General features: G+C 50.2%; 10 protein-coding genes and 1 non-coding gene across 11 annotated transcripts; 5 read left to right on the top strand and 6 right to left on the bottom strand.

Annotated features, from left to right (window-relative positions):
- Positions 1-41: 41 nt before the first annotated feature.
- Positions 42-657, bottom strand: F5J12DRAFT_525162 (uncharacterized protein). Its single transcript, XM_051739872.1, has 3 exons — positions 530-657; positions 130-478; positions 42-75 (listed from the first exon to the last, which is right to left on the bottom strand). The coding sequence occupies exons 1-2, from the start codon at positions 535-537 to the stop codon at positions 196-198; spliced, it is 291 nt and encodes a 96-aa protein (XP_051602338.1). The 5' UTR covers positions 538-657; the 3' UTR covers positions 42-75; positions 130-195.
- Positions 658-756: 99 nt separating this feature from the next.
- On the bottom strand, positions 757-3,439 carry F5J12DRAFT_817231 (spindle assembly checkpoint component Mad1). The gene is made up of 7 exons (XM_051745120.1): positions 3,235-3,439; positions 2,912-3,156; positions 2,312-2,850; positions 1,969-2,263; positions 1,680-1,914; positions 1,235-1,620; positions 757-1,171 (listed from the first exon to the last, which is right to left on the bottom strand). Exons 1-7 carry the CDS (start codon positions 3,371-3,373, stop codon positions 845-847), a joined length of 2,166 nt encoding a protein of 721 aa, XP_051602337.1. The 5' UTR covers positions 3,374-3,439; the 3' UTR covers positions 757-844.
- A 69-nt stretch (positions 3,440-3,508) lies between these two features.
- On the top strand, positions 3,509-6,587 carry F5J12DRAFT_970295 (uncharacterized protein; the record flags this gene model as incomplete). The annotated part of the gene is made up of 13 exons (XM_051750072.1): positions 3,509-3,710; positions 3,761-3,808; positions 3,878-3,943; positions 4,015-4,090; positions 4,149-4,164; positions 4,222-4,228; positions 4,290-4,299; positions 4,350-4,509; positions 4,572-4,605; positions 4,665-4,947; positions 5,043-5,593; positions 5,865-5,938; positions 6,055-6,587. The coding sequence occupies 13 exons, from the start codon at positions 3,509-3,511 to the stop codon at positions 6,370-6,372; spliced, it is 1,845 nt and encodes a 614-aa protein (XP_051602336.1). The 3' UTR covers positions 6,373-6,587.
- A 549-nt stretch (positions 6,588-7,136) lies between these two features.
- On the top strand, positions 7,137-11,103 carry F5J12DRAFT_817214 (OPT oligopeptide transporter protein-domain-containing protein). Its single transcript, XM_051745119.1, has 20 exons — positions 7,137-7,375; positions 7,433-7,611; positions 7,661-7,735; positions 7,788-8,005; positions 8,085-8,187; positions 8,242-8,252; positions 8,309-8,363; positions 8,453-8,542; positions 8,593-8,949; positions 9,005-9,059; positions 9,109-9,228; positions 9,278-9,468; positions 9,528-9,614; positions 9,668-9,731; positions 9,793-9,956; positions 10,016-10,216; positions 10,279-10,372; positions 10,432-10,568; positions 10,640-10,832; positions 10,895-11,103. The coding sequence occupies exons 2-20, from the start codon at positions 7,527-7,529 to the stop codon at positions 10,908-10,910; spliced, it is 2,316 nt and encodes a 771-aa protein (XP_051602335.1). The 5' UTR covers positions 7,137-7,375; positions 7,433-7,526; the 3' UTR covers positions 10,911-11,103.
- Positions 11,104-12,470: 1,367 nt separating this feature from the next.
- F5J12DRAFT_970294 (carbohydrate esterase family 4 protein) lies at positions 12,471-14,518 on the top strand (the record flags this gene model as incomplete). Its single annotated transcript, XM_051750071.1, has 10 exons — positions 12,471-12,591; positions 12,874-13,175; positions 13,239-13,329; positions 13,383-13,466; positions 13,521-13,541; positions 13,598-13,646; positions 13,739-13,799; positions 13,844-14,026; positions 14,078-14,249; positions 14,307-14,518. 10 exons carry the CDS (start codon positions 12,471-12,473, stop codon positions 14,516-14,518), a joined length of 1,296 nt encoding a protein of 431 aa, XP_051602334.1.
- Positions 14,519-15,777: 1,259 nt separating this feature from the next.
- Positions 15,778-16,686, top strand: F5J12DRAFT_904546 (peroxiredoxin; the record flags this gene model as incomplete). The annotated part of the gene is made up of 6 exons (XM_051748540.1): positions 15,778-15,878; positions 15,941-15,964; positions 16,016-16,101; positions 16,150-16,348; positions 16,400-16,478; positions 16,534-16,686. 6 exons carry the CDS (start codon positions 15,778-15,780, stop codon positions 16,684-16,686), a joined length of 642 nt encoding a protein of 213 aa, XP_051602333.1.
- On the bottom strand, positions 16,629-18,065 carry F5J12DRAFT_524860 (ribosomal protein S5 domain 2-type protein). Its single transcript, XM_051739870.1, has 5 exons — positions 17,866-18,065; positions 17,646-17,765; positions 17,479-17,581; positions 17,282-17,419; positions 16,629-17,220 (listed from the first exon to the last, which is right to left on the bottom strand). Exons 1-5 carry the CDS (start codon positions 18,024-18,026, stop codon positions 16,894-16,896), a joined length of 849 nt encoding a protein of 282 aa, XP_051602332.1. The 5' UTR covers positions 18,027-18,065; the 3' UTR covers positions 16,629-16,893.
- A 24-nt stretch (positions 18,066-18,089) lies between these two features.
- F5J12DRAFT_817186 (uncharacterized protein) lies at positions 18,090-19,152 on the top strand (the record flags this gene model as incomplete). Its single annotated transcript, XM_051745118.1, has 5 exons — positions 18,090-18,374; positions 18,439-18,522; positions 18,574-18,825; positions 18,876-18,946; positions 18,997-19,152. Coding segments are annotated over exons 1-3 (349 nt in total), but the record flags the coding sequence as incomplete, so codon positions are not given.
- Positions 19,153-19,329: 177 nt separating this feature from the next.
- On the bottom strand, positions 19,330-19,401 carry F5J12DRAFT_t78. Its single transcript has one exon. It is a non-coding gene; the product is annotated as a tRNA-Thr (tRNA).
- Positions 19,402-19,497: 96 nt separating this feature from the next.
- On the bottom strand, positions 19,498-22,384 carry F5J12DRAFT_904543 (Hydantoinase/oxoprolinase-domain-containing protein; the record flags this gene model as incomplete). Its single annotated transcript, XM_051748539.1, has 11 exons — positions 19,498-19,788; positions 19,848-20,160; positions 20,213-20,341; positions 20,394-20,477; positions 20,527-20,724; positions 20,783-20,998; positions 21,049-21,496; positions 21,556-21,933; positions 22,017-22,133; positions 22,188-22,243; positions 22,314-22,384. The coding sequence occupies 11 exons, from the start codon at positions 22,382-22,384 to the stop codon at positions 19,498-19,500; spliced, it is 2,301 nt and encodes a 766-aa protein (XP_051602330.1).
- Positions 22,385-22,581: 197 nt separating this feature from the next.
- F5J12DRAFT_817157 (uncharacterized protein) lies at positions 22,582-27,226 on the bottom strand. The gene is made up of 6 exons (XM_051745117.1): positions 26,195-27,226; positions 25,191-26,122; positions 24,803-25,138; positions 24,378-24,740; positions 23,844-24,301; positions 22,582-23,809 (listed from the first exon to the last, which is right to left on the bottom strand). Exons 1-6 carry the CDS (start codon positions 26,874-26,876, stop codon positions 23,029-23,031), a joined length of 3,552 nt encoding a protein of 1,183 aa, XP_051602329.1. The 5' UTR covers positions 26,877-27,226; the 3' UTR covers positions 22,582-23,028.
- Positions 27,227-27,332: the final 106 nt, after the last annotated feature.

Genomic DNA, 27,332 nt, shown 5'->3' with positions numbered 1-27,332 from the left:
GGTAGGGGGCTTGTAATTTGATCAAGTCGGGAACCGGCCCACCAGATGTCCACTCCTCCAAACTCAGTGACATACCTACATCTCCAAGATCAGGGCTCCCGGAAAGAACATTGTACAGGGGAAACGCACGTGTAAAGTCCTCGAGCACACGCACTTATCGAGTTGCATTCGATGTCGATCTGCGCGCTACAGTTATCATTCTGTAAGGTAGCATCTCAAGGTGAAGGTGTCAAAAGCAGTGGTATTCCCAGGTGCTAGAGTGAACCTAAATGCACCAGCGTGTTGCGGAATGCGTCTATTAACGAGGTTGTATAGCCCTTCGACACGAGCATTGGTATCTGTATTCGAGGCCAAACGAGCAGGGTGAGGGAAGCTTGACTTCGCCAGGGTGGCGAGAGCGACTACGAGCGGAACTATGAGAGCTTTCGTGATTTCCAGAGTGAGATGGTAGGCAAACACGCTGGCGAAAGGTGCTTTTCTGGCCCTCACTATGTCCACTGGAGTAGCAGGGACACTGTTAACAACTTACTTGGCCATCACTGGATCTTCCCTGGCGCTCACGATATGACGCACGTGGGTAACCCGGTGGTCCCTCGCCGACTAGCTGGTGTGCGTATATATTCGAAGAATTCAGGAATCGGATCACGCGTTCATTGTGATCTGTTGGGTTGTGGTTCGTGGAAGGCGAGCATGTGTACTTGCCAGCTGGAGAGAATTGGGTGTTTGTAACCGTGGGATTTGAATGTGACTGAGTACCTGCGATGTATGGCAGTTATTAGTGTCGTCGTGGTAAACAGATCATCGCGAGCCAACTATATGTACTCGATCATAAGCAACACAAAGATCATGTCGCATTGAGCACACCACCCTCCCTCTTCGACCTGTCATAACATTCCAACGTCACGCTTGCCAAAAACCCCGGCATACACTGCTCCTCGCCAACCCAGTAGTCCATAAGTTGTGGAAGGTCCTGAGGTCCACCCTCACCCTGTGCGACCAGTTGCATCCGCGCGCCATCTGAGTGACCTTGATTTTGCGGTTGGAACACAAATGACGCGGAAAGGTCGTAGATCGAAGTCAACCGCACTTGCCCATTAGGGTAGAAGGCGAGCTTGAAGCCCAGTATGGATGTGATGGCCTCTCTGAACTCTGCACTCTTTGCTGAAAAGACCTTGAGTTTCAAAGGCAGGCAACGTAAGTGAGACAAGCAGTGTGTAAGTCAAAAGGAGTGTACCTGTTGAAGCCGTAGTAAGCGCTTCTCTTTCTGCTTAACCGTTTCCTCGAGTTCTCTTTTTTCGTTGTCAAGGACGTCCCAGCTTTCCTTCGGAATCAAGTCATCTCCTTTCGAGGTCGACGCCTCTGACTTAACCACTGTAGCGCTGTTTTCAAGGTCCCTTAAACGTTTAATCAAAGCTTCGTTCTCATTCTTCAGTCTGTCCAGCACCGACTGCCTAAGGTCATTCCACTGTTGGGCTGGGTTGTCCCGAAGGCAAACCACCCGCATGCCAGGGGGGACATGGTTACCTGCCCCTATTTTCCCTCTCAGCTCCCATAGTGTTTGTTCCAAGTTTTCCACCTTGTCTTCGTGAACTTTGATAGTCGCGCGGGCTTCCTCAAGAGCTAGTGAAATGGATATTCGTCAGAATAAATGACGGTACATAGCATATCGTACGTGGTACCTTTGGTGGCTTCGACAGCAGCGAATTTGTGGTGCTCGAGTTCCGTTGTGAGTTCCTTGCGAGACTGTCGGATACCGTCTGCGCCAGCTTCCGCGTCTATGCCATCGAGAGCCTCTAGTAGTGTATTGTTGAGAGCTTTGTAGTCACTTAGAGACTGTTCCAGCTGTTGAACACGCTGGAGGAGGGAACTGTCTTGCTCGACGGCATCCTGGGCACCTTCCGCCGTATAACTTGCCTGTTACCCCCCCAAAAAAATGAGATAATTAGGTAGCATGGATGCCATACGCACCACCAAAGCTCGTAAAAACCCCGTTTCTCGTTCAGCAAGCTGAGCGCGCTGTTCGCGACGAGTGACCTTGGCTTTCAGCATGCTAACCTCCGCCCGCAGCGAACCGACGGTAGCCTGTGTTTCCGAAAGCATTTCTTGGGTCTTCGTTAGCTCAGCCTCTCGGCTGGACAAAACTGCAACTGTGGCACCGTGCTCCTCAAATAGGCGGGCATGAGTTAAACGCAACTCAGAGAGACTCTGAACGAGTGAAAGTGACGGATCAGGCTGCATGCCAGGTTCCGTTGATTTGTTTGCCCTGAGGTAGGTGTCGGTGGATCAGCCGTGAAGAGCAATGTACGCCTACCATTCTTGCCGTTCCCGCCTAGCAGCTTCCACCTGTGCTTCAAGAGAAACAACGCGTCCTCTCAACTCCTCCGTGACGGCGACCTTCCTCTCGAGAGCATGCTTTTCCTCTCGTAAGATTTCGATGTTCGCGTGCTTGTCTTTGTATCTTCCTAACTCCGCGTTGAGTTTAGCATTTGTAGTCTCCAGCGACCGCATGTGTGCAGTCTGGCGGTGTAATTCATCCCTGATAACGACCCAACTTTGATCTTCGTCATACCGGTTCGACGTAGGAGCATTTGGGCCTTCCAAGTCATCCAATCTTTGTTGTAAGGCCTGTACGGTCGCTTCCTTGTCTTCCACGATGGCCTTGTATTCCGCGAGTTCGCTTTCGAGCTCATCATTCCTGCGTGTTAGAGACGTTGCCTGGGATGATTGTGACGCGGATAACTGGGCATAAGAACGTTTCAGAGTGGAGTACTCTTCTTCCGTTTCTATGTATTTGCTCCGCAAGATGGCTAGAGATTCTCGAAGATCACGAAGGTCCACTTCTGCTTTGCGCTACACGTTTGCTTCAGCTGTCGGTGTTCGTATGAACTCATCCGGGAAAATATGGACGCACCCTCTCTTCGGCACTTGAAGTGCGCTCACGTTCCTTCTCTTCCCGCTCCGTTTGCTCTCTCTCGGCAAGGAGCCGTCTATCCTGCTCCAGTCGCTCAATGTAACTTTCCCTATCTCGGAGTTTCGCCTCAGCTTCCGCTCTGCCGGTCTGAGCTGCTAGGAGCTGTCGTTCGAGGGAGGCATGGGCCATTGTTGAGGAAAAGGCTTGCGAGCGTTGCTGGCGTTTTGCGGTCGAGTGCTGAGGATCTGCAGATGAGGTACAAGGGGACAAAAGGAAAAGAAAATACGATGAGTATACGCATGAGTGACACAAGAAGTACCTACCGCGTTCCAGCTCGGCCATAAGAGAGTCCCGTTTTGAGGATGTCGTCAGTCGGGCGCCGGCCAATAGCGACGCGCGTGAGAGCGTGTTTGACGACGTCCGACCCACTCCAGAAGACGACGACGGCGCATTATTGCTCATTCCGAAATGTGTTTCTGTAAAGATCACTCAACTCTTGGCTCCAAGCCACTCGGCAAGATTCCAAACGGGGAAACCATACTGGCGCGGTGGCACTGCGAGCGCTCATGGAGCCTTACTGCGAAATATTAGACTGTCATGTCTGACAAGGCCAAGGACGGGAGCGAATTCGAGGACGACGGGCAACTCGACGAATCCTACGACGAACTCGATCGAGGATTGAATGTGAATGGCAGCAGGCGCCGCAACACAAGAGAGGATAGCAAGGACGGCGGTTATCAACTGAAGAATGTTCTCAAACTCCCTCGGGCGACAACCTACTCGACGCAAGCTGTCTACGGTGAGTACGCCATACTTTTCACTGAATCCTATGTTCATGAACTGTTTTAGACCAGATACATGCTGGGGATATCGACCTCTCGCCAGAGTATCAACGAGGTACAAGCCTCACGCTACACACCGTCACCTCATCTCATGGTGTACCCCGTTAGACTGTCGTTTGGCCAGACACGAAGCAAATTGGCCTCATAGACTCTATTCTTCGCAATTTTTATATTCCGCCCGTCATATTTGGTACGACCATCTTTTTTGCAATGTCAATGTCCTTTGTCTCCGTGCTCTAACCTCGTGCGAATGCTACCTAGTAACTCACCAGTATGAGGATGGTTCAGAAACCAAGACATGCATAGATGGAAAGCAACGCTTGACGTCAATACAACGGTATGGGCCTGTGCGTTTATACATATCTGGGCGCTGACGGTTGTGCTGTTGCTGGTAGGTTCATGGATGGAGAGGTCAGCAACTTGTTTCTATTTTTGCTCCTTGTATTTAGTCCTTCTATCCCTATCTAGATTCCTCGTAAGTGTTTGCTCTTCATTCTGTTGCTGTATACTAGACGCCTGTTTGTTCAAATCACTAGACAAAGACCCGTGAGTTGTCTACCAGCATTATGTCCCCTTGTGACCGTGGGTTTCATTAGGCAAACCGGAGACAAATATTTCTTCAAGAGAAGCTCTGCGCCACAGGGTAAGGGGTCAATGGTGCTACCCGAGAAATATAAACGTATCTTCGTGAACAAACAAATTGTTTGCATCGAGTACCAAGATTTACCTGGCAGTGACGAGCGAGAGATATTCCAGGTGTGTCCTCTCTGCTCTTGCGAGTTAACACCGGGTGTGACGATGAATGTCTCGATGTCCAGAGGGTACAATTGGGAATGGCGCTCACACCAGCAGGTCAGTACGCCCCTACTGCTTCGTCTTTTCAGCCGTTAACATAGCTTACGCTCGTCTAGAGAAGCTCCAAGTCATCAACTCCCCAATGGCATCATTTGTCCGGTCAATCCAAACACAATACCTCGAATCCAGTGGCCCCCTTGCTGGAGATGAACTCGATTGGGACCGTTCTCGCGGTGGTGACTTCCGGTGCATCACCCAAGCCTTATACCTCATTTCTAAATATCCACGCCAGGCCTCACTGGCCTCGGTTTTGCAACTCGAGAAGTGGTTGCATAACCCAACCTCTCAGCCTGCGCGTAAGGGAAAGGAGCAAGGGAAAGGGAAAGAAGGGAAAGGCGAGTGACGAGGACGCACAGCACGAAGAAGAGGAAGATCTCTCCAAAGATTCTTCGTTTTTGGAAAAAATCCACTCGACTTTCCGAACTTTCTCTCAGCTGGTGGGCAACGACACGCTCAGGCCCTTGTTCCTTAAGGATGATTGGCGTAGTTGCCCCTATCGAGTTTGTGATGATGTGCCTGCTCATCTCGGTCGAGAAGGATAAGCTGCCTCTCAGGGAGATTGCAGAAGGGATAGGTGAAATGCGGGTGAAGACAAGGGCAGAGCACACCGACATTCGGAGCAATGCGCGAGTGGCGAAGACGATGTTTGATTCTATCGGTGGGAGGTGTCAGGTCAACGGTGGCACTAGCGGCTCGAAACGGAAACGGGGGCTTAGTGCTGACGAGGATGATGAATCGCAGAGGAAGATCAAAGAGCAAAAACCCGATGCAGTCGCCGCGAGCACAGTGCGGAGCCCCCGAGTTCCTCCCCCACCCCGGCTGGGTTTCACTGGTACTTTTGGCCTATCAGTAGCTCCCGGACCGTCTTCCACAGCATCTCGTATCTCGGCACCGTCTTCATCCACGCCGTCAGTTATCCAACCACCGCGTCCAATGCAAGCCGATCGACTTCAGGCCGTGCGGGATGCCAAGAGCAATGCCGCCGGTTCGTCGACTCTGACGTTCCGACATTTCCAGCCGCCTTGAGATTACGACCTCGGGACACGAGTGCCATTACATTTCTAAATACTTCGTGCTTACCTGTATGTACATGCTGCGCTACCCGACAGTATACATATGTATATACACCGACAGCCATTCACCAACATGTTGAGTTTTGAGATGTTTTTGCCCCACTGCAACCATTATGGATTATCACTCAGCCCGGGATCACTCTGTCTATCTGTCCCGACTTCAGAATCGGACCTATTCTTAAGAATTGGGCGTACCCCCCGGTTCCAGTGGTGACTACGTGACGAACCCCGGTCAAACACCGCTATCTTTCATTGAGGTCTGAGATCACAAAGGCGCAGGACTTATCTATAATTAATTCTCAACGTTCGACGACTCGCTTGTAAAGTTTCTCCGTTACACTCCAGTGCAACTACATATGAACCGAATTGAAAGCCCTACCTGGCAAAGGTCAGTGGGGGAAGTGTGAAGTTTGATCCAGCGTTGATCTCCGAGGGCTTGTACAATACTGGCACAACTCAGCCGCATAATATTAGCGTGAAAATTTCTCCGAAAAATACAAAAAAAAGAGCGGTGAAAGTTGCACACGGAACACTATGGAACGCCATCGTCGGGTGCAGTTTGTTTCAATGTTGTTCCTCAGGGTACTTCGTGACGATTTACCCTCTAGTCGTGGCTCAACGTGTTGTCTCCCACGACGACTTGCTACTGAGCCCCCTGAACGTACTGGTGCTATGCGAATCTGAAACGTAGGCCCCTGACGAGGACGGTGTTCAGGCTGAAAAAATTAAGAGGCGTTGGTGAGGACGGCATCTGCGGCTCCAGTGCCAGGCATCCCCGTAACCACATTTTCTGAATACGATGAATATGGGCCATGAGAGATACGAGTTCTAGAATAGGATCATAATCGTTAGTACTGTGGAGGTGATAAGGCAAAGTCCATATGTGTGCGGCGCCTGCGTTCCTGGTGAACATGTGAAATAGACCACATTTAGTACAGTAGATGCAAATCGTCTGATACCGAAACTATACTCTCTCCCCTAGGCAAAAGAAGACATTATTTCCTCTCAACTCACTTTCAAGTGCTGCTACTTCAGAACAATGTGGAGATCCCGTAGCATCGCTCGTTCGCGTTATGCATTGTTTTGAGCTACGGCAGTTCCAATTGCAAGTTTGTCGTCAATCTAATGTAGCCTTGGGCAACAACTTACCAGTGCGCAACTATCACCGCCGTTGTTTGATCCAATCAAGGTTCACGGAAACCATTTTTGCTAACATTTACATTTCGTTCATTTCCTGCGCGTCGTACATACGCAGAACACGCCTTCCCATTCGACTGTTATCTTTTCCGGTGGTCTCGCATATGAGTGATTTGGACCGCATTACCAGAGACGAACAGACACCCGCCAGCCCACATACTCATACTACTCACTCATATTGAACTTTACCCGACCATGTGCCAGATTCCATCGAAAAAGAAGCAAGGAAGTCGTAATGTAATTTTTTTTTGGGTTGCAGTTCCTGTCACGTGTGTAGTGCATTCTTGAGCTTGAGACCCCGCTTCAACTTATCTCGGAAGCCACACTGGAATACAAACTTGAAGTTTTATCCCTCTTGACCGATCGGCGGAAGGGACAAACTCAGAGAACTCACTGGCTCACTAGCAATTCTCCGATATGGATCCGGGGTATATTTACCGCGTGGGGCAGAATTAGAAGGTTGCACGCCATTTTGGATCTTTCGGCTCCCAGCGTTGGTGAGCTCACCGCGTGCTCGTTTTCCCTTATCACTAATTTGTCCACGCACCCACTAGATCTGCCCCCTGTGGCTACAAGTATTTGATCGCCCCCCTTACGGATGGAACTCGCCCGTCCCCCACTTCTCCTCTTGCCCAGGCTTCTCCCACCATGGCAAGCGAACCAAAAGACGGTCAGTGCAGCCATGGTGACTCAGACTCAGAGAAAGCAGTCTCCCCAGACCCCAAGGAAACCGGTACATATTTCCCTCCCTCTCCCGCGAAGAGACGTCTTATCTCCAACAGAGCGCATCCTGGAGAATATCGTCAATTTTGACGACCCTAACCTCGACCGTGAACATATCCTAGAGGGTGTCCTTGGTTGGTTTACTAGAATCATATGAACCTAACGACCGCTTACTCGTTTCCGCAGAGGACGATTCGCCATACCCCGAAGTGCGCTCTGCTGTCGCTAACACCGATGATCTGGATATTCCTGTATCTACGTTGCGCGCCTATGTGATGGGTCTTTTCTGGGCCATCCTCATCTCAGGCCTCAACCAATTCTTTTTCTTCCGCTATCCCTCTGTTACCATCTCCAGTTATGTCGGCCAGTTGCTTTCATTCCCCATGGGCCGTGCGTGGGCAAAGGTTTGTACTGCCATATTCCCTCCGCAGTGGAAGTCTGCTTCCATATTTCCAATCTGCTCATTATTTTTCATGCCTGCAGTTTATGCCGAACTGGCGTATCTTTGGTTATCAACTCAACCCCGGTCCATTCACTATCAAAGAACATGTGCTTGTCACCATCATGGCCTCCGTTGGTGCTGGTTGTAGGTGTCCCCGATCGAACCTGGAAGAATGAGTTGACTCCGAGCTATTTACAGCCGCATATGCCGTTAGTAATTTCTCCATGGTTACCTGCACTTTATTGGAACTTCTCTTCTATCCCAGACGGACATTGTTGCCGTTCAGCGGGTGTACTACAACCAGAGATACAACTTCGGATGTGAGTGCGCACGTGCGGCAACTTGGAAAGATTTGCTCATAAATGGCTCCCACGCTTCTTCGGGTCGGATGCTATACTTACCCATTCAGACCAATGGATGATCGTCATGTCTACTCAGATGATCGGTTTCTCCATCGGAGGTATCCTGCGACGTTTCCTCGTCAATCCCCCCTCAATGAGTATGTACTCACCTCTAGTCAATCGGATTCGAATCAACCCCAGTTTGTAGTCTGGCCTATAAACCTTGTCACGTGCGCTCTCTTCAACACTTTACACTCTCAGGTATACACGGGCATGGGTAACTATGGCGGTATCTCCCGCGAGCGTTTCTTCTTCTATGTGTGGACGGCAGCTGTTCTGTGGTATTTCTTCCCTGGCTTCATTTTCCAAGGCCTCTCCTACTTCTCTTGGGTCTGCTGGATCGCCCCGAATAATATCGTCGTCAACCAACTCTTCGGTTACGTGTCCGGCCTCGGGATGAGCGTCATCACGTTTGATTGGGCTCAGATTACATATGTAATCAGCCCTCTTGCTACCCCGTGGTGGGCCGCGGCTAATGTTGGCGCCGGCTTTGCGTTCTTTTTCTGTGGGCTGCCTTCTGTCAGATAATTATTGACAAGTCACTGACCGCAGAAATTCAGGGCTCGTCGTTCCATGTCTTTATTATACCAATACTTGGTATAGCAAGTACTTACCGTGCGTATGTCTGTTCCGCTTTGCCGTCCCGTTATCGAGTTGCCCGCAGTATGTCGACGCGCACGTCCTACGACAATACTGGTGCAGCGTATAATATTACCCGCATAATCAACGCAGACTCCTCTTTCAACATTACCGCTTACGAGGAGTACAGTCCCCTTTTCCTTTCGTAAGTATTTCTCCATTCGTGAACGAAAGCACGCCTAATTCGATACCAGCACAACTTTTGCAATTTCTTATGGGTTATCCTTCGCCTCGATCACTGCCACGCTTGTGCATGCCTTTCTCTTCTTCCGCAAGCAGATTTGGATCCAAAGTCGTCGTTCAATGCATGAACAAGCAGATATCCACGCGCGGCTCATGGCCAAGTACAAGCAAGTTCCGGAATGGTGGTACATGCTCATCTTCGGTTGGTGTTGCTTTATTTTCTGACCATCGAAGAACGCCTACCGACCCCATTCAATATAGTGTCTATGTTTGTGATCGGCGTCCTCTCGATTGAGTTCTGGCACACTGAGTTCCCAGTTTGGGCATTCTGTCTCTCGCTTGTCATTGGTATGTGCCTCTGCCCTGGGAGTGCATTCGAAGGCTAAGAGCTGTGCGTACAGCGTTTTTCTATGTCATCCCTATCGGCATGATCCAAGCCATCACAAACCAGCAAATCGGTCTCAAGTATGATCATCTCGTTCACTCATGTCATTCACCTCCGTGTGTTCTAACTTGCTGTGTACAGCGTTATTACCGAATTGATTGTCGGCTATGCCCTGCCTGGACGTCCAATTGCAATGATGTTATTCAAGACGTGGGGTTATATCTCCATGTACCAAGCTCTCGTCTTCGCGTCGGATTTCAAACTTGGCCATTACATGAAGATCCCTCCGCGGACCATGTTTTGGTGTGCGTAATTTTATGTAGCGGCATTTTGGCGCTACTGACCTACACGCCTTGCTCGACAGGTCAAATTGTAGCGACTATGGTTGCTGGTACAGTCCAGCTCGGCGTGCAAGCTTGGATGTTCACCAATATTCCCGACATGTGCAGCCCAACACAGCCGGATGGTTTTATATGTCCCAGCACGGAAGTATTTGGTACTGCTAGTTTCATATGGGGTGTCATTGGCCCTCAGAGGCAATTTTCCAGTGGACAGGTGTATCACGGTACGTTTTTTGGTCATTCTACTTTTCCAATGAGTTGTTGACACATATCAACACAATGTTAGGACTTGTATACTTCTTTCTTATTGGAGCGCTCTTTCCACTCGCTGCATGGGTCATCTCTCTCAAATGGCCTAACAGCTCTATCCGCTATGTCAAGTAAGGGTCTTTCTGTCTTGCTACCGTATCTGCGCACCCCGTTTATGCTTGTGCTTCAGCTTCCCCGTCATTTTCAACGGTACAAGCTATATTCCCCCAGCGAGCGCAGTCAATTATGTCCCGTGGACAATCGTCGCCTTCATCTTCAACTACGTCATACGTCGCCGTCACTTCTCATGGTGGACGAAGTACAACTGTGAGTTGATATTCGTCCACCGTTCGTAGCAGTGGTACCGGAATACAGATACTGACTGCTCACACTCCCAGATGTCTTGTCTGCCGCCTTGGACTCTGGTCTAGCTGTATCGGTCGTCCTGGTCTTTTTCATTTTGCAGTACCCTGCGAATGGAACGATAGGCATCAACAGTATCCAGAAATGGTGGGGAAATACTGTGTTTTTGAATACTGCAGACGGAAAGGCAATGCCTCTACTTGAGCCACCTGCGGGTGGAACGTTCGGGTAAGAACCAGTTCCCCTTCTTTCGTTGATACCTCTTTCTTACCGATTGTGGCATCGTATAGTCCGACTCAATGGTGAGCAGGGTGGAGGGTTAAGAGCTCTCATATGGTTTATAAGGTATTTCTTGATTTGTTTTTGACGATTTCATGCATGTATTACGATGTCAGCATTGTATGTGTATGGTATAGACCCGAAATGACAGTATTTTGGGTGCAAGATTTTGTATGGGCCAACAGCCGTCAGGGGTTGGATCATGGAATCCTAGTTACAGCATGGCCTTATCTCTTTCTCGGTCAATCCTCGGTGTGTGTCAACTTTCTTTCGCACCATGCTGAGGAGTGGTGCTTGCCTTGCGTGTCGGGGAACAAAAGAAGAGCTCAAGCCCGTGTAAGACCCGGGTTGTGCTGACGACCATTGTCACAACCATTGTCCTTCGACCTGAGTAAGCCACAGTCTGCTGTCGACGACGGGCATCGGTGGCCTTTACAGACGTGCCGCCGTTACTGTTATAGTAGGGGGAACCAGGAGGGCCGAGGGAGCATAGCCGTACAGAGGACACGGACACGCGTGTAGAGCTAGCCTATACATCATCTCATTTCCTGCTTCAAGCTCTGCTCATTGCTCGCGAGGCTGGTCCCGTTACTTCACTGTGTCACCGGGGTTTTGCTTGGCGCATGAGAAGTACATATTATGGGATATGTACGCAGAAGGAACTACATCGCGGGTACCTACGGTAGGAAGTTGAGGGAGACTACTTGTAGGACACCTAGTATTGTACATTAGCCTGATTGACCATCGGTCTTCCGTAGCTAAGTGCGACGTTCGTCATCGCAACTGAATCACCATTGAAAACTTGGAGCATTATAGGTTGCCAAACCTCATGCGTCATCTTGTGGATGAAATCGACTCGAAGATTGCCCTGGCCGGCCCGACTCACTTTGGATAACTTTGCCGACGTCTTCCGTCGGGCGGACAACGAAAGAAGCTGAATTTGAGACAATCTTTTGATGGTTAGGTATTCCAGGTACACACCGACCTCGAAGCCCACGACAAAAAAGAATATGTGGGGAGCCTTGTACAACATCGCCACTGTAAAGGTTAGGCTCGTCGTCGAATGAAAAGTGTTCAAGCTATTAGTGAGCTAGTGAGGCTCAAGCTGTGACCCGGATCGACGTCACGCCACGATCGCGGTGATCGAAATGATCAGGGGCAAACAACGTCTACGTCCACGAAAGATGAACCGTAAACAGCTGCTCGAATGTGGAACGTGGGACACTCTCAAAACCGACCACTTGTCTTATTAATATGATTCGATTCCGGACTACCCATAGACGGAGAGCGGCAAGCGACTGCAGGTGTGCGGCAAATGTTGGCACAGGCCGTCCCCGAGATTGGGAGTGGGCGTTGGCCCATGAGAAGTGGCAAAAGGCACGGTGAGTAGCAGTGAGTAGCATATGACAATTGCCAGCGGACCTAGTGACTGAATATCATTTTCAGTGACAGGCCGTATTAGACAACTTGTCGGGCAAGAAGTTTTGCCTGCGGATAACCAGGGACGATCCGTCTGCCTCTTATACTACCCGTTCGGTCTTCCGATGACCACCGCGCTCCTTCCTTTGGGATTTCAATACTGACGCTATGCGTTTGTCGTCGTTCGTTGCTTCGCCCTTATCATGCCTTTTTATTTCTGCGTTCGTTTTTTCCCCTTGTGCAAGCGCTCAGGATCGTACCACCGAGCAGGGAGAAGCTCAAATTTCAGGTGGGTCTTATGCAGTTCAGTGTTCAATGGGTGAGGAGTTTCCGGAGGGCTGTTTACGTGCTTTGCGTCGCTTCGTTGAAGAATGTGTGCCTGTCGAACCCCATAGTTCATCGTGACGTCGCTGCCCTCGCAATGAATCGACTTTCCCTTGAGGTCTGGGCATCCTTGGTGTTGAAAGCAATCTCCACGATGGCAATCATACGCTTTGCGTGCTGTATCTTGTTTTAAAGCCACACTGCCCGAGTACTGGTTTCCTGAACGTTTACTCACGTTTCGAAACAGATCCTAACATAGAATGCACGCCATATCAATATCCCCCCGTCGGTAATGCCAAAAACAATTTTCCTTTGAGTTGGACAGTAGCTACGATTTTATCCAGCGACTCCGATGCTCAATCGAAATACCAAAGTATCGAGAGTCTAATCCCAAACATCCCCCCAAAGGGAACACAGCCGCAATCTCTAGTCGGCAATTGGGGAAACATCACATATGATCCCAGTGATCCTGATTGTTGGTGGACGTTCGAGAAGTGTACCACTCCTAAGGTCCCGGGTATTCCAGATGATATAGCTGGACTCCCAGAGGTTGGTATGCTATCTAATGCAAATGGTTGGCAGCGTTGATGTTCACTTCGCAATCGCAAACAGCCAAATACTCTTGGATATGGCTTCGACGATGGCCCAAACTGCTCGCATAACGCTTTCTACGACTTTTTGCAGTCAAGAGATCAGACGGCCAGTAAGTCGACTTGCTTATTTGGTTTGTAAGAGTGACATTCCGAGATCCCGTAGCAATGTTTTATATCGGCAGTAACGTCATGGACTGGCCTCTTGAAGCCCAGCGTGGTTTAGCAGATGGACATGAGATTTGCGTTCGTAAGTAGGCTCGCTATGTACCTACCAATATTCCGCATTGACCTTTTCCCCCAGATACTTGGTCTCATCGTTATAGTGCGCTACCTTTTTGAGGATCGCAGAACACCGTTTCGATGCATTTTGTTGTACAGTGACCTCTCTCACGAATGATGAAGCTTTCTCAGAGCTTTGGTACAGTGGGTGGCTCTCTATTTCGAGGGTGACATTACACTAAGTTGTTCAATTCAGCCGTGCGCTGGAATCGTTTTCTTTTGCGTGAATACTCCCCTGAGCATAACAAAACAGATGCAGATCATCAAACTAGTTATCGGCGTGACGCCTACTTGCTGGAGGGTAAGTGCCTTCCGCTTTGTACTTTATCTTGCTTAGGTGCCTAGCCTCCCTTCGGTGATGTCGACGACCGCATTCGAGCAATTGCCAATGCCCTTGGCTTAACGACCATCATGTGGCAATATGACTCAAATGACTGGCGTGTTGGTAGTGGAAATATCACTGAAGCAGACATTGATGCCAACTACATGGATCTCATCGCTGCCGCACAAAACGGTACCTTCGGCGCGGTAAGCAACCATCATCCTTCGAAGTCTATCGTACTAATTTTTTGTGGACAGTCTGGCACAATGATGCTTACTCATGAGTTGAACAATTTCACGATGTCTGAGGCCGTCAAATTCTACGACCAGTTGGCTTCCGCGTTTTCTTACCTCGTCCCAGTCGGCGTGGCCTTCAATGTTAGCAATCCTTACGTCGAGGATGGATACACGCTTCCCTCCTTTGCAGAGTGTAAGTAGGCACCACCTTTGAAATGTTATATGCTTCTTGACGACATTCTTATCGTAGATATCGCTGGTACGCATACCGGGTCAGTTACTGGGAGTGGCGATGGTGACACCATCGGTGGATCTTCGGACAGCTCTGGGACTGGCGGCAGTATTCCATCCGGGAACTCGACAATCACGAGTAAGAGCGGGGCAGCCATAGTCTCGCTTAGTCACGTTGGCTCGTTCGCAAGTGCTGCTGTTCTCATTACAGGAATCCAGTTTATGTTGTGAATCCACCGCCCCTCATCCTCCGTGTCCTCTCCATGGCATTTTTCTGTTGCCACAACCACTCTCTAGGCTTCCTGTTACATATGCGTCATGATCCCTGTAGCCTCCACGCACTTTCTTTGATACGGTTTTCCTATTTCACACATGGGTGGAGAAGTGTCGGTGTCAATTTCCTTCAGTGTACCGTCGGACAGCTACTTACACAGTTCGGTGGTCTTGTTCCCCGATGTACAATTTTGTAGCTTTGTAATACGAAATTCACCTGTTGAATGGACAAGTTTGTGGGCGGCATTCCTTGCAGTATTCGGTAGTCACTGCACATGATCCGACGATAATTCTATATTGATGGCATTTACTCACATAGCTTCGGGGCTAAGAGCCGTAAACGGTTGCAACCGCCCACAAACCCTCCTCCTAAGTCTCCAAGTCTCCGGCTAGGTCCACGTGGAATCGAACCACACCACAAGGTTTTTTCAGCCAACTATGCTTGATAATACCTCTTATCGCACAGGCTGCGGAGGCCGTCCCGTTGCAGTAATATTGCTAAGGATCAGTTAGCTCGAGCGTAGCCGTACACCTCTCGCGCTCTTTCTGAGACTGAGTCCACGCATTTCTTCAGCTGCAACAAACCTGACTCAGGGCGTGATTACCATCGCAGTAGCCTAATGACAAGCTGGTGGACATAGGACCCCCAAGGGAAATTTAACAATGCGATTAAGGAGCGGCGTCCATACGATTAACCCGGAAAGTTCTGGATGTTTCGGGACAAAATGATGTCGAGGCCTGGCCTGGCCATGTAGAACTTTTGACGCCGCCATTCATCGTGCATGCGGATTAGTAGGCTGAAACGCATCTCATTACTTAATTTTACGTTTGATTATCGCCCTGCAGCGCCCCCAGCGCCCGGCCAATATTGTTAAAGGCGATTATTAAAGGTGATATCAGTCTGCTAGCACAAACGTGGTCGAACGGACGAACTTTTTATGTGCTAGCTTGCTGCAGTATGTTTTATCCGCGTCACAGCAAGCCGCAGCAAGGTTGGAAGACGCCGACGAATCCATGATTCAGAAGTGCAATATGTAAGTAACTAGACACGAGGGGCACGTAATTTACTCGACGATAGCTGCAGCGCTGCCAGCACGTGCAAGGGAACCAAACAGACGTACATAACGCGCCCTGGTCATATTTCTTTCCGCTCCAGCGTGTAAACACCGCTTAGTTTCTTTCTTTGTGACTATTCGCATCCACAACAGATCCCCGCAATGGTTGCTGTCGTCCAGAAACCTGCTCCTCCATTCAAAGCCACGGCCGTCGTTGAGGGCCTATTCAAGGACATCGCGCTCTCTGATTTCCAGGGACAATGGTAAATGGCATCGCTAATTTTGACACTGTACCTACCAGTCCGTCTAACGAGACCTGTCTCAGGGTGATCCTATTCTTTTATCCCATGTCGGTATTAACTATATCCCAAATCGTTAGTCTTGGCTGAGTCCATTTTAGGGACTTTACTTTCGTTTGTCCTACTGAAATTCTTGCCTTCAATGACGCACTCCCTCAGTTCAAGGAACTCGGTGCTGTGGTCCTTGGTAGGAAATTGAATTAGCGTTTGCACCGTAGTCTGATGGTTCATCTAGGTGTCTCCACTGATTCACAATACTCCCACTTTGCCTGGGCCCAACAGCCTAGGAAGCAAGGTGGCCTCGGACCCGATCTTAGCCTCCCCCTTATAGCAGATAGGAACATGCAAATCTCACGCGAGTACGGTGTATTGATCGAGGAAGATGGTATTGCTCTTCGCGGCCTTTTCATCATCGACCCCAAGGGTGTTGTCAGGTAACCGGTCTCCATTTGCTTTCGGGCGCCAGTGACGCATTTGTTTCACAGGCAAATCACCATCAACGACCTGCCTGTCGGCCGCTCTGTTGACGAGACCCTTCGGCTCTTGAAGGCCTTCCAGTTTGTAGTAAGTTCCCAAGTACACCCGGATGTTGTCGATACCATCTTAACGTGATCATTAGGAGAAGCACGGCGAAGTCTGTCCATTGGGCTGGACTGAAGGATCGAGGACAATCAAGCCTGACCCCAAAGGCTCTCTGGATTACTTCTCCGCCGTCGACAATGATATTGGTATGCAGGACGGCACCGCGAGGAAGCGAGCCCGTAAGGATTAAGACCGATGATCCGCTTCTTGCGTGTGCACTTACCTGGTTCTTGATAGAGCCATGAAGACTTCTATGTAATAGGGATTGAAGTGTCAAGCAGACGTTACATAAAGAAGTCGGGTACACTACAATGTATACCACTACACCTCATGCACATATAGACCGGTTTCATCTCCTTCCTGCGATCGATGCTAGAACGAAGATGGGGATGTTTGCCTACATAATTTCTATCTTTCTGGTTTCCCAGTCTTCTCGTAATCGCATTTGAACAAACTTGTCTAGATCCTTAGCCACCGTTACTGCGACATCGATCAACTGCAGTACTTCTTCTGCAGCAATCGGCACACCGCCAGCCTTCTGTAGGACACAGATTTCACGTTGTGCGTTCAACGCGATGCTCATCAGGCCTGTGCTCAACCGTTGTTCCAATAGTGACGGATCTAGCACGGGCCGCATAGAAGGGTCCGGGAAAAATGCAAACGTAACGCAGAAGGGCATATGATGGATAGCCAAGGGTACCGGTGATCGTTCTGCTGCTGAATGCTAAGTGGTTGATCAGCCGACATTCGAGTACTGAGCCAACAGAGGGTGCAGATATACGTACGACGATCACCTCGTCCCCGATAACCTCAACCTCCGGCTTGCGGAAATGTTTGAAGGCCACTATGCCTGCGAGACATGCGCAGTCCAGCATGTTTCCTGCGTCTGCAAGACAGTGGATCGTTAAGCGAAGGTGCCAGACCTACCATAGCCAGATAGTTGGATGCGCCCGGAACACAGTAAGACATTTATGTAACGTACTCGCTCACCGGCAACGATGCAAAGCGATTCCTTGTCAATCGCATCGCTCCTTCTCAAAATCTTATCTAACATCCGTGTGATCGTTATTTCCTCCTCCGATGGGCTGCCAGGTAGAGAAAATGCGAGCGGTCAGATAGATTGAACACGGACAGAGCGCATATTCCTACCGACCGGGTTCGTAATCCACAGACGCCATAGGCGATATCTCGGAGTGTATTGTGATAATGCCCTCTAGAGGTCGTTCGGGTGGCGGCTTCGTCATTTTTGCCTCGACATAAGCGATCACTCTTCGTTCACGCAGCGCATATTTTCCGGGGAGAGGACGTCATTCCAAGTTGTTGTTATAAACTGAGCGAGTTGTGAGGACGCAGACTACTGAAACCATACCGTGTTTTTCCATACCCACACTCCACCCAACCGAGATCTGGACCAAAGTCGAGTGTCGGCGTCCTGGCGTCAAGGTGATTGCGGCCATCGAGTCGGAGAGACTGTTTCAGTGCTTGGTATACGAATTCTTTTTCAGGTATTGACGGCGACGGCGGTCGCATGCTGGACAGTTGGGATGGTGAAGGCTAGGCTGAGCTTCCTAATTTGGGGTTAAGGACATTTTGACCGCCACCAGCGCTCGATAAACTCAAAAAGATAAAACCTCCTGAAATCAATCGATCACCATCACACACCAGGTTTGTCAAACGCGAGCATATTCGATTATAATGGTTCGTCTCATCACGCACAACCTGCTGGCCTGCCACGTCAAAGGCTGCACGAGCAACAACTTCCCATTAGCTCTTAAGGACGTCCAAATCGAGTTGCAGGAGGCAGAGTTTAACCCCGAGTTTGTTACGAGCATTCTCCCGCGACTGGAATGGAGTGCCCTTGCGGACGCTGCTAGGCAGGTAAGTTCGGTGCACCGACTAGATTTCTTTCTTTCTTTTTTCTCTTTTGCTGTAAGTTGCATAGGTGGGAGATACTTCACTGCCGGTTGAACAACCCGAGATGATGGACGACGATCTACTACGAAATTTGCACCACGTATTGCTAGAGGTATGTCTCACTGTCCTCATCACCAATCAGCGATACTTTTCCTGCTTCTAGATTCACATAGTCGAGGGTGCGATGGTATGTCCGAATTGCAAGCACGTCTACCCTATTTCAAATGGTATTCCCAACATGGTGAGTTAAGATATCTTCCTATCGGTCTCTCGAATGGTGTATACATCCGTGAATTATTCCTCCGCATAGTTACTAGCCGAACACGAAATTGGTTAACGAGACAATTTTGTTTTTTGTTCTGTCCAAAAAAATCGGGTTATTGGTCTGCGCTCCCTTGGGATAGCGTCTCTTCATGTTTGTCTCTCCCTGTGATGTTTATACTTTCTCTTTAATCCATGTTGCAGAATTCCGTTCTTCCCTCGAACTGCACCGTGTTATCAGTTTTTGGACAGGGGGTATATTATCTCCGTACAAAGTCGGTCGGTCAGCAGCCTGCCCTGTTTAATCTTGTCGACATCCCGTTAGCATCGTTAGCATCTTTGCCTTCAATGTGTAAGAACAACGCTTCACAAGGTAAGTTGCGAACACCGGCCGAAGGAACAGGCATAAGGAGAACCTCCATCAAGTACATGGATACCCGACTCCAACTCCTCAGACGACAAGCACTTGTCATCCAGTACAGATGTTTTCATGACTCGCTTTACACCATTTGTGATAACTCTGCAGGTACAAGTAGTAGTTATGGTCTCGTAAGGCCGTCAAAAGCGCGCTAGTTCGTTGTGTACGCCGAAGGAGTGTGGTTATGGTATGTACGTCGGGGGTTTGATAGGTGCAACAAGGAAAAGTTTGCAAAAAAATTGCCCACTGGCTGGATTGAACAACCGACCTCACCATTACGAGTGGCGCGCTCTACCACTGAGCTAAACGGGCTCATGAAAATTTGGGGAAATTTGTCCAATGGATGCAGTGGCGTTGCAGTGAAATGACCATGAAGTAATCGAGATAACCAAGCGCAGAGGCTTGTCATTATTCTAGGGTCAAATACAGGTGCTTCCTAGTAAGTACCGCTCGTGCTCCTGGAACAATTACAATCGTCTGGGTATTGTCAATGACCATGGCTGGACCCTCAATCTCGTCGCCAAGGGACAGATTGTCCAATAGGAAGACCGGTGTATCATGCACTCTCCCGACCTTGTCGAAGTACACGCTATTCCTCGAACTAGCTTTGGACTGATCGACTAGCGTTTTCTTGATCCGCTCTACTTCGGAATATACTGATTCTCCGAGGCTATCGAACGTCTTTCCGATGCCACGGACCTGGATAGGAACCATATACATATATGACCTTGCATGGCTTCCCGTTTCTCAATGCCTACCTTAATATCATCAACTACGATGTTCTTCGTCTCCAATAAGAAACCAAATTCCGCCTTATAGACTTTCTTGAAGGCAACTTCGAAATCTTCATCCCCATCACCGTCACTCGGTACAGGCAAAACCATCAGTGCAGTATCCGTTCCGTCGAAGCGCATGTTCAACATTCGCTCCACCTTGATGCGGTCCTCCTCGAATCCCTGGCGAGCCAACTCCGTCTGAACAGCTTTCGTTAATTTGTCAAGTCGTGCGAGGAGCGAAGATTTCGTGGAGCTAGAGTAAAAGGTGGACGACGGTTCTTGGAGTTCATATACTCTATACAATACTTGTTAGCTACACCTTAACAAGACGTCAGCGGAGGCTTCACCGATCGGCCAGTGCTAAGCCATAAGAAGACAAAACGGAGCTATAGCGATGAATTAGGACAGTCTTGATCCCAAGAATACCGGCAATTTCGCAGGCATGTTGACCTCCTGCACCCCCGAAACTAGTCAGTCTGCTTCCGTCAATATACATGTGAAGGGCGTCATATATGTAAGGATACGCACATGTGGCTACCAGTCGAGTATCCACGGGCCTCTGTCAGTGCCCGTATTGGACGACACATTGTTTCGTTCGCGACTTTGATGAATCTTACTTTTTTGTGAGCTTGTCATAGAGTCGTGCGGTGCGTGTACGCACCCGTAAATGATTTCATCTAGCTCATGAGATAATTCTTGACTGTCGTTGATTTGCGAGGCGAGTTTCTCGAAAGCCGTCCTCGATGCCTCGACATCCAAACTTTCGTCTTCGTTCTTTCCAAATATTTTCGGGAAGTGTTCGGGTATCAAACGTCCAAGAAGCAAGTTTGCATCCGTCACAGCCAGCGGCCCGCCTTTGCTGGGAAATGTCAGTGTGGTCACTTTATGCACAAGGCTGACGTAAAAACGGAGCACACCGGTAACAAGCAGGACCAGGTTCAGCTCCAGCACTATGGGGTCCTGCCAAGAACAAGCCATTGCGGAACGTCAGGCAAGACCCTCCACCAGCGGCAACAGTATTAATGTCCAGCTGAGGTGACTGGATGGTAACCCCGGCAGTCGTCGTCTCGTAGACTACCTCATATCTCCCGTTGAAGCGTGACACGTCCGTTGACGTGCCACCAACATCTATTCTGGCTGGGGGTAAGGAAAAGGATCAGAAATCCGCGAAACCGATACCGACCCAATAATCGGGTACTTTCTTTCCTCGTCCCAACTAGTTAGAGCATACCCAACCACGCCACCGGCAGGTCCACTGAGAATACTCTTCAACCCAGAAAAATTGCTTAGATCGAGCAAACCACCATCACTGCCCATGAATTCCACTCGTGGGCTCCTCAGCCTTCCATCCCGGAGTTTAGCATCAAAGCCAGTGAAGAACCCATCCAAGTATGCTTGCAAAATAGGGGTCAGGTATGCGTCGGCAGTTGAAGACACCCCTCGAGGCACCATCTTGATCATGGGAAGTAAGCGCGACGACTCCGAGACCTGCGTGAACCCTATTTCCCGTGCAAGTTGTCCAATCTGTGTTTCGTGCTCCGGGAATGTGTAAGAGTGCACTAGCACAATGGCTATTGACCTATAACCGGAATCAAACAGGCGCTGAAGATCGTGTTTCACGACCTCAAGATCTCATGACAAGAATCGATCAGCTTTGAGAAACTAGAATGTGAAACCACAAACAACACACCCGGCCGTTTCATTATTCGCACCGCTTCCCCGGATATGCCTTGGACGATGTCCCCGGATCCATCCGCAAAACCATGTTCATCATGTCCCGGGCCAGTATACCCCTTCTTAACGCTCCCGTCGTTGTTGAACTTCACTGCATGCTTCTCGGCCTGAGGATCTGATGTGTACCCTACAAGTGTGACACGTTCGTCTACTTCAACGACCTCGCTATACAAAGGCGGTGGTCGCTTGATGTTGAGGTCAAAGATCCTTGGGCGTGATTGATTACCGATTAGCAGGAGGTCTTTAAACCCTTTCGTGATGAGCAGGGCGTGCTTGTGGCCTTTGCGTTCCAAAAGGGCATTCGTGGCAACTGTCGTAGATAGGCGAATGTAGTCTGTATGTAGATAGCATTCAGTTTGGTAAGAACAACCGGAAAACAGGTTTAAATGGGTGATAGGGCGAAACGGAGGGGCTAACCGATCTTGTCTGTAGAGAGGACCGTTCCCCGGGGGATCTTTTCCCCCGTCACGATTTCTAGTACTCGGCGGATGCCCTCAGTGGGTGCATCCTGATAATTGGCTGGGTCCTGGGACACTTGAGAATTTTGATATATTAATAACGTCGTTCTACAATGCAGTCGCTACTCACGTAGCTTAATCACCAGCTCTTTGCGTGTTTTAGGGTTCTCGGGATCCGGATATGACCTGAAAGAAACAGAAGTGCCGATGAGACGAGCGGAAGAAAGCCGCAGGAGAGGGGAGCAAGCCTACATACGCATGAACATCGCAAAAGGTTCCTCCTCGATCTGCACATATGCGTATCGATCTGTCGGGTACAGCGGTCATGGTTATGCAAGACTTGCAATCTCGAGCTCGACCGATTGAAATAATGCAAGGTACCTGCCGCTAGAAGTTGGCGTCCAATGCGATAAGATGTCCACCGGTCGGCCGTACCATAAGTGGGGCGTGACAGTCATGTGCCGACGTCATCTCCACATCGACCATCTACTACATCACCAAATTCACGTCGAGTAACAAGTTAACAACCGACCAAGACTGATAATCATTCGATATTAAGTACCACATTTCGTCGATGAGTAACTCCGCAAGAGGGACGTAAGAGATTGATGAAGGAGAGGCAACATATGTAGGGTGGACAAATATGTATGACGAGGCCAATTGGCATGGGTTTGAAGGGCGATCGATATTAGAAATGGTCAGCGCGAGCAGGTTAGCTTCAGGTTATGTTAATAAGGAAAAGAGAAGAAAGTGTGAAAAAGAAAGAACGGCAATATGGTAAGGATAAAGAAAGGGGAAAATCCAGTACCCGGCACCAGTAAAGGGCAGAGGTATCAACCGTTGCACAGGTGGGCAAGATAGAAAAACAGGGGGAGGAAAGGGAGGGTTAATACTGATGTGGCGGAATATGTCGCACGCAAGAAATCCAACATGACTGAAACTAAAAAAAAAGGAGCGATGGCTGTCTTTCTTCACTCGTCAAGTTCTTCATCTTCTTCCAAGACGTTCTGAAGAGGCATGCCGTGCACATATCGACCAGGGCTATTGCTTCCGGCTTCTTCATAAAGCATATTTGGAGTCAAAGGTTCCTCCTCCAGTTCAGGCTCCTCGACACCAACTTCCTCGATCTCGATCTGGGGCACTGGCTGAGGGGATGGCGTAGGGGAAGTAGCACGAGGAAGCGGAGGTAGTGACGCATCTTTAGGTGGGGTTTGTATGGGGATTCGGGACGGGGTTGTTACAGTGACCTGCTTTTCCCGCTCACGGTACATTTCGATAAGTGCAGCAGTCTTGCTTTGCGATACTGGTGTCACCGGCAATTCAGGTTGGACGCGGGGTAGGGTGGTAGATTCCGCTCTTGAGTGTCCACTCTCTTTCTGTTCTCTACTCTCTTCACCATTGCCAAACTCAGGGAAGTCCATATCACGAGGGGAGGGGCCAACCGACGTTGGAGCATACTCGCTCGCCGACTCGAAAGATGACCTCACAGCCTGCGGCGACGGGTAAATCGCGGGAACTTGCTCAGGCGCGCCGTAAACCATTTCATCTGGTACATCGTCACCGTCAGATTCATCACCATTAGCCCGCGGTCGTACCGGCAGGGGCCTAGTTGTCGCCCCAGGGAGGCGCTCAGGATGCAAATCGAAGTATCCAATTCGCTTCGCCTTCGGGTAGGACATCACCGAGTCGATGTCTGCGTCTTCGTGAATATTGCCGTTGTCGTCACCATGTGGTACTGGTGAGGCTCCCTTGCTTTCGTTTTCCTTTGCGTGGGGCGGTTCAGGACGTCAATTGGCGGGTTTGAATCCCTTCATCGTCAGAAAGTGGGGAGCGCGCGCGCACGCCAGCAAGGACCTGCGCGACCTCTTGACTGGCAAGTTCAGGATCCGAGCGGCCTCCACCCTTCATCCCCCTCAACAAGGTCCCACCGCCCCCCTTTATCTCTGCCTCCTGTGTTCCCAGTCGACGGTTTTGACTCGCAACCAGGATGTCCACCCACGCGTCATCTCTGGACATGCGCCGCTCATACTTCTCAGCGGGAGTGAGGGCCTTCGTGCTGGCTGTCTCATTCCACTCATCATCGCTGTAGCTCGCTAAGCGCGTCTCAAAATCGACAGTTGAGTACTCAGCGGGTACTAACCCCGACCGCCGTACGACTGTTGGGTTCGGGACTGGGATGCGAAACCGAGACCGGCGATTGCTTGTCGGAGTTAGTGGGCTGTCCGAGGGCACCCGCTGCAGATGCTTTTCTTTTTCGGGAGGGGGTGGGGCGGCAGAGTCATTGGCAGTTTGTTCGGGGAGTTTTGGGTCTAGGCCTTACAAACGTAGGGGACGGAGGTGCCAATAAGGATGCCGCTGGCGGAACGGGCTTGGATAACGTCAGAACTTTGCTTCCGTTTGAGCGCAGAAGACCTTCGAATTCGACTTCGCGGTACGACGGGCTCTTGGGTACGTGACCAACGACATAGGGGCGGCCATTGAGGGTTGGAGCTGGCTTCCACTGTTTCGATTTGATCGACGCGAAGAAGAACGGCAACCGCCTTTTCGTCCCGGAATCTTTAGCGAGCTGCTGCCGGTACTCCAACGGCACGAATTCTTCAAATAGTACCACCATTGTTGCCACGCGGGGATCAGTGCCTGGTATGACTGCGGGCTTGTGAACCGGCAGCGACTTAAATTCAATCTTACAACGAGGCACCTCAGAATCACCTCGTGAGCAGTGAACGAGCTGCAAAGCAGACTCACCAAAGCCCAGTTGCACTCCCTGTCTGTCTCCTCAACACGTTCGACATCCATCCATCCACCTCCGTATACTAGGTCACAAAATACATCCAAAAACGCCTCCTCAATCACCTCCTCGGAGCCCATGACAGGCTCTGTGTCCCAACCAAATGGTGGGAGTGCACGTTGCGTCTTCTTGAGCTTTTTCGTGATATCCGCATTGTGAGCAGGCCATGACGTTATGGTGTGGGTCACTGGAGCGCTAAACTGGAGAGAGGTATCAAGGGGGCCATCAGATCGAGAAAAACCAGCGACCGAGAAGTCATTCCAGTTCATCGTCTGACGCTTCTCGGAACGAGGCTATTGAATGCACTTAGACAAACATCCGACTGCGATGAACAACAAAACGCACCGCCTTTTCGCTCTCTGTCAGGTCGAATTGAAGTTTTTTATCGTCAACCTCGAACGAGCCAAAGCCAGTTGTCTCGAATTCGACCCATTTCATATCGGTAAGTGTCTTAAATCGGTCTTCTCTTTCGCGTGGTCCGAGACCGAGACCGAGACCGAGACCGAGACCGAGCCCGAGTGAATCCTTGTCATCTAGAGGAGACGTATTTGACGATGTGCTCGAAGCCGCTGACGACAAGTCAGAACTCAAAGCCGTAAAAGGATGAAAATTAGGAGGCATGTCCATTCGTTTCTTGTATCCTTCTGAATAACGGGGCTGCAGCTTGAGCGCAGACGAGGCGATACGCTCCCACTCCTTGGATCCAGCCAACCCGGTATGGCTTTCACTACTGCTCCGAGGACGGGATGCCCAGCTTGCAGCTGTCTTGACAAGGTCGGGCGAATACATCCTAACGTTGCGGCGGACACTGACGACGCGTATTGTGCGAGCTCCGCGACGTACTTGCGGTCGACCTTGCTTGTCCTTGGCATGTAGGAAAGGTAACATGGAAGGGTAACCCCTAATCCAGTCTTTGAGGCGCGTGGGAACACCAAGGGAAGTGGCGCTCCCGTGAACAACATTAGTGTTAATGTGGGTTGGAGAGGATGCAAGTCTGGGTGCATCCTGCCAACGGATGTAAGCCAACAGGATGTGTTCCATCGCGTTAACTGCGCGCAAATAGTGGATATAAGTGTGGTGGAAAGCAAGACTTGCCGGGCCTAGACCAAACAGTAAAGGTCCGAAGAGTGGCGACAATGTGGGTGGTGTATGCCCCGAGGAAGAACTGTGAGCAATGAAGCGAGTGAGGAGGTCGAGAAGTGTCGATAAGATGGACTGCAGGACGGATGGCAATGGTGGGAAGAACGCTGAGAAGTGCGCTGGCGGATAGCCGTGGGCTGTGACACGAAACGCAAATCATTACTGTAAGTGAGTCGTCATGCCTCGTGCATGCGCGAGCGATCACATACCTGCCTCCGAATCACGGAATTCCGTGTAGTGTTCCCAAGAAATGAGGCCTCGCACGGCCTGGTTTCCAACTACTCTTACGACGCGTGCAAGACCCCACCGAATGCACATGCCAAGTTCGTGGGCACCGGCGAAGCGCGCTTCTTCACGCCAACGACGGTCCGCATCCATAGAGAGTGGATTTGCACAGGTGTCGAGAAAGGTACAAATGAGACGCTTGATGGCGGGGGAAGAGATGTCGAGAGCGAGAGCAGAAAAAATGAACGGCGTTGTGAGGCATCGAGTCGTGAGCTCGTTGGCAACCACGTCTACAAGCCGTGCCACCTCGTCCAGACCAAGGATGACATGGCGTTCGTAGGAAAGGTAGCCATAGTCGTACTCGAGCGTCTTCACCTCTCCAGATTCGTCGCGAGGACGGTCGAGGCTGAGAGGGAGAAAACTGCCGTCGGGAATTTGAGCGAAGACGTTGGCTACTTCGTTGTCAGGTTTTGGAGAAGAGATAGTGCGTTTCCTGGACTTTTGGTCCTTCTTTTTGTCCTTGTCCTTTCTGCCGGTGAAGGTAAGAGAAGGGCCGTTGCCAGAGTCTCTGCTCTTCACGCGGCCAAACTCATCGTGGGCGGTGCCCAGACTAGATTTCTTGCCTGGAATGGAGTTTGTCCTTGCACGGGAGAATAGGCTGGGCATGGAGAAACCAAAAGACGAGGGCGGTCTGGCGGGGGACTCGCGCTGCGACGACCTCTGCGCTGTGGTGAAGAAAGACAGGCTAAGCAAGCGTCAAATTCTCAGGGTGTCCCCAGGTCAACGTTGTCAGCCCCAACTCAGGTACATTACACTAATAGTACTGCAACTCGGATCCGTACAATGACCTCTGCTGAAACATGAGTGATGAAATCACTCGTGTTGAGTTTCGATGACCGTAAAAATACCCCACGTCCAGAAGCCAAATTATCATGTGCTACCTAAAACACTGGTTCAGTGCACAAGGCTGGTCGATGTAATATATGATCCGTGAAGCCACGACGCGCGATCGGCTATTACCTCGATCAGTATCACCCGCCCTTCGCCTGCCTGCCACCCAACGAGAGGGAAAAGGACAAGCTTATAAACTCTTGTCCATGTACTGCGGGAGGAAGTATGGGG

Source organism: Pisolithus orientalis (genome assembly GCF_024613125.1).
Source record: "Pisolithus orientalis strain OTSU chromosome Unknown F5J12scaffold_7, whole genome shotgun sequence".
NCBI lineage: Eukaryota > Fungi > Basidiomycota > Agaricomycetes > Boletales > Pisolithaceae > Pisolithus > Pisolithus orientalis.
Note: the sequence above shows the minus strand (reverse complement) of the source record. Positions and strands in the feature narration are given on the sequence as shown.

Coding starts and splice junctions, on each gene's coding strand:
- F5J12DRAFT_817231 (XM_051745120.1), bottom strand. CDS start 3,373: ATGAGCAATAATGCGCCGTCGTCGTCTTCTGGAGTGGGTCGGACGTCG. Junction 1,915..1,968: donor GGTTTTTACGAGCTTTGGTG/GTGCGTATGGCA, acceptor GGGGGGTAACAG/GCAAGTTATACGGCGGAAGG. Junction 1,621..1,679: donor TGCTGTCGAAGCCACCAAAG/GTACCACGTACG, acceptor CCATTTCACTAG/CTCTTGAGGAAGCCCGCGCG.
- F5J12DRAFT_817214 (XM_051745119.1), top strand. CDS start 7,527: ATGGCAAGCGAACCAAAAGACGGTCAGTGCAGCCATGGTGACTCAGAC. Junction 9,469..9,527: donor GTGGTACATGCTCATCTTCG/GTTGGTGTTGCT, acceptor CATTCAATATAG/TGTCTATGTTTGTGATCGGC. Junction 9,732..9,792: donor AACCAGCAAATCGGTCTCAA/GTATGATCATCT, acceptor TGCTGTGTACAG/CGTTATTACCGAATTGATTG.
- F5J12DRAFT_524860 (XM_051739870.1), bottom strand. CDS start 18,026: ATGCGACCGCCGTCGCCGTCAATACCTGAAAAAGAATTCGTATACCAA. Junction 17,766..17,865: donor TGTGGGTATGGAAAAACACG/GTATGGTTTCAG, acceptor GCGTGAACGAAG/AGTGATCGCTTATGTCGAGG. Junction 17,582..17,645: donor GTGGATTACGAACCCGGTCG/GTAGGAATATGC, acceptor TCTACCTGGCAG/CCCATCGGAGGAGGAAATAA.
- F5J12DRAFT_817157 (XM_051745117.1), bottom strand. CDS start 26,876: ATGCCCAGCCTATTCTCCCGTGCAAGGACAAACTCCATTCCAGGCAAG. Junction 25,139..25,190: donor TGACAGAGAGCGAAAAGGCG/GTGCGTTTTGTT, acceptor TGCATTCAATAG/CCTCGTTCCGAGAAGCGTCA. Junction 24,302..24,377: donor CACCTCCGTCCCCTACGTTT/GTAAGGCCTAGA, acceptor GAAAAAGAAAAG/CATCTGCAGCGGGTGCCCTC.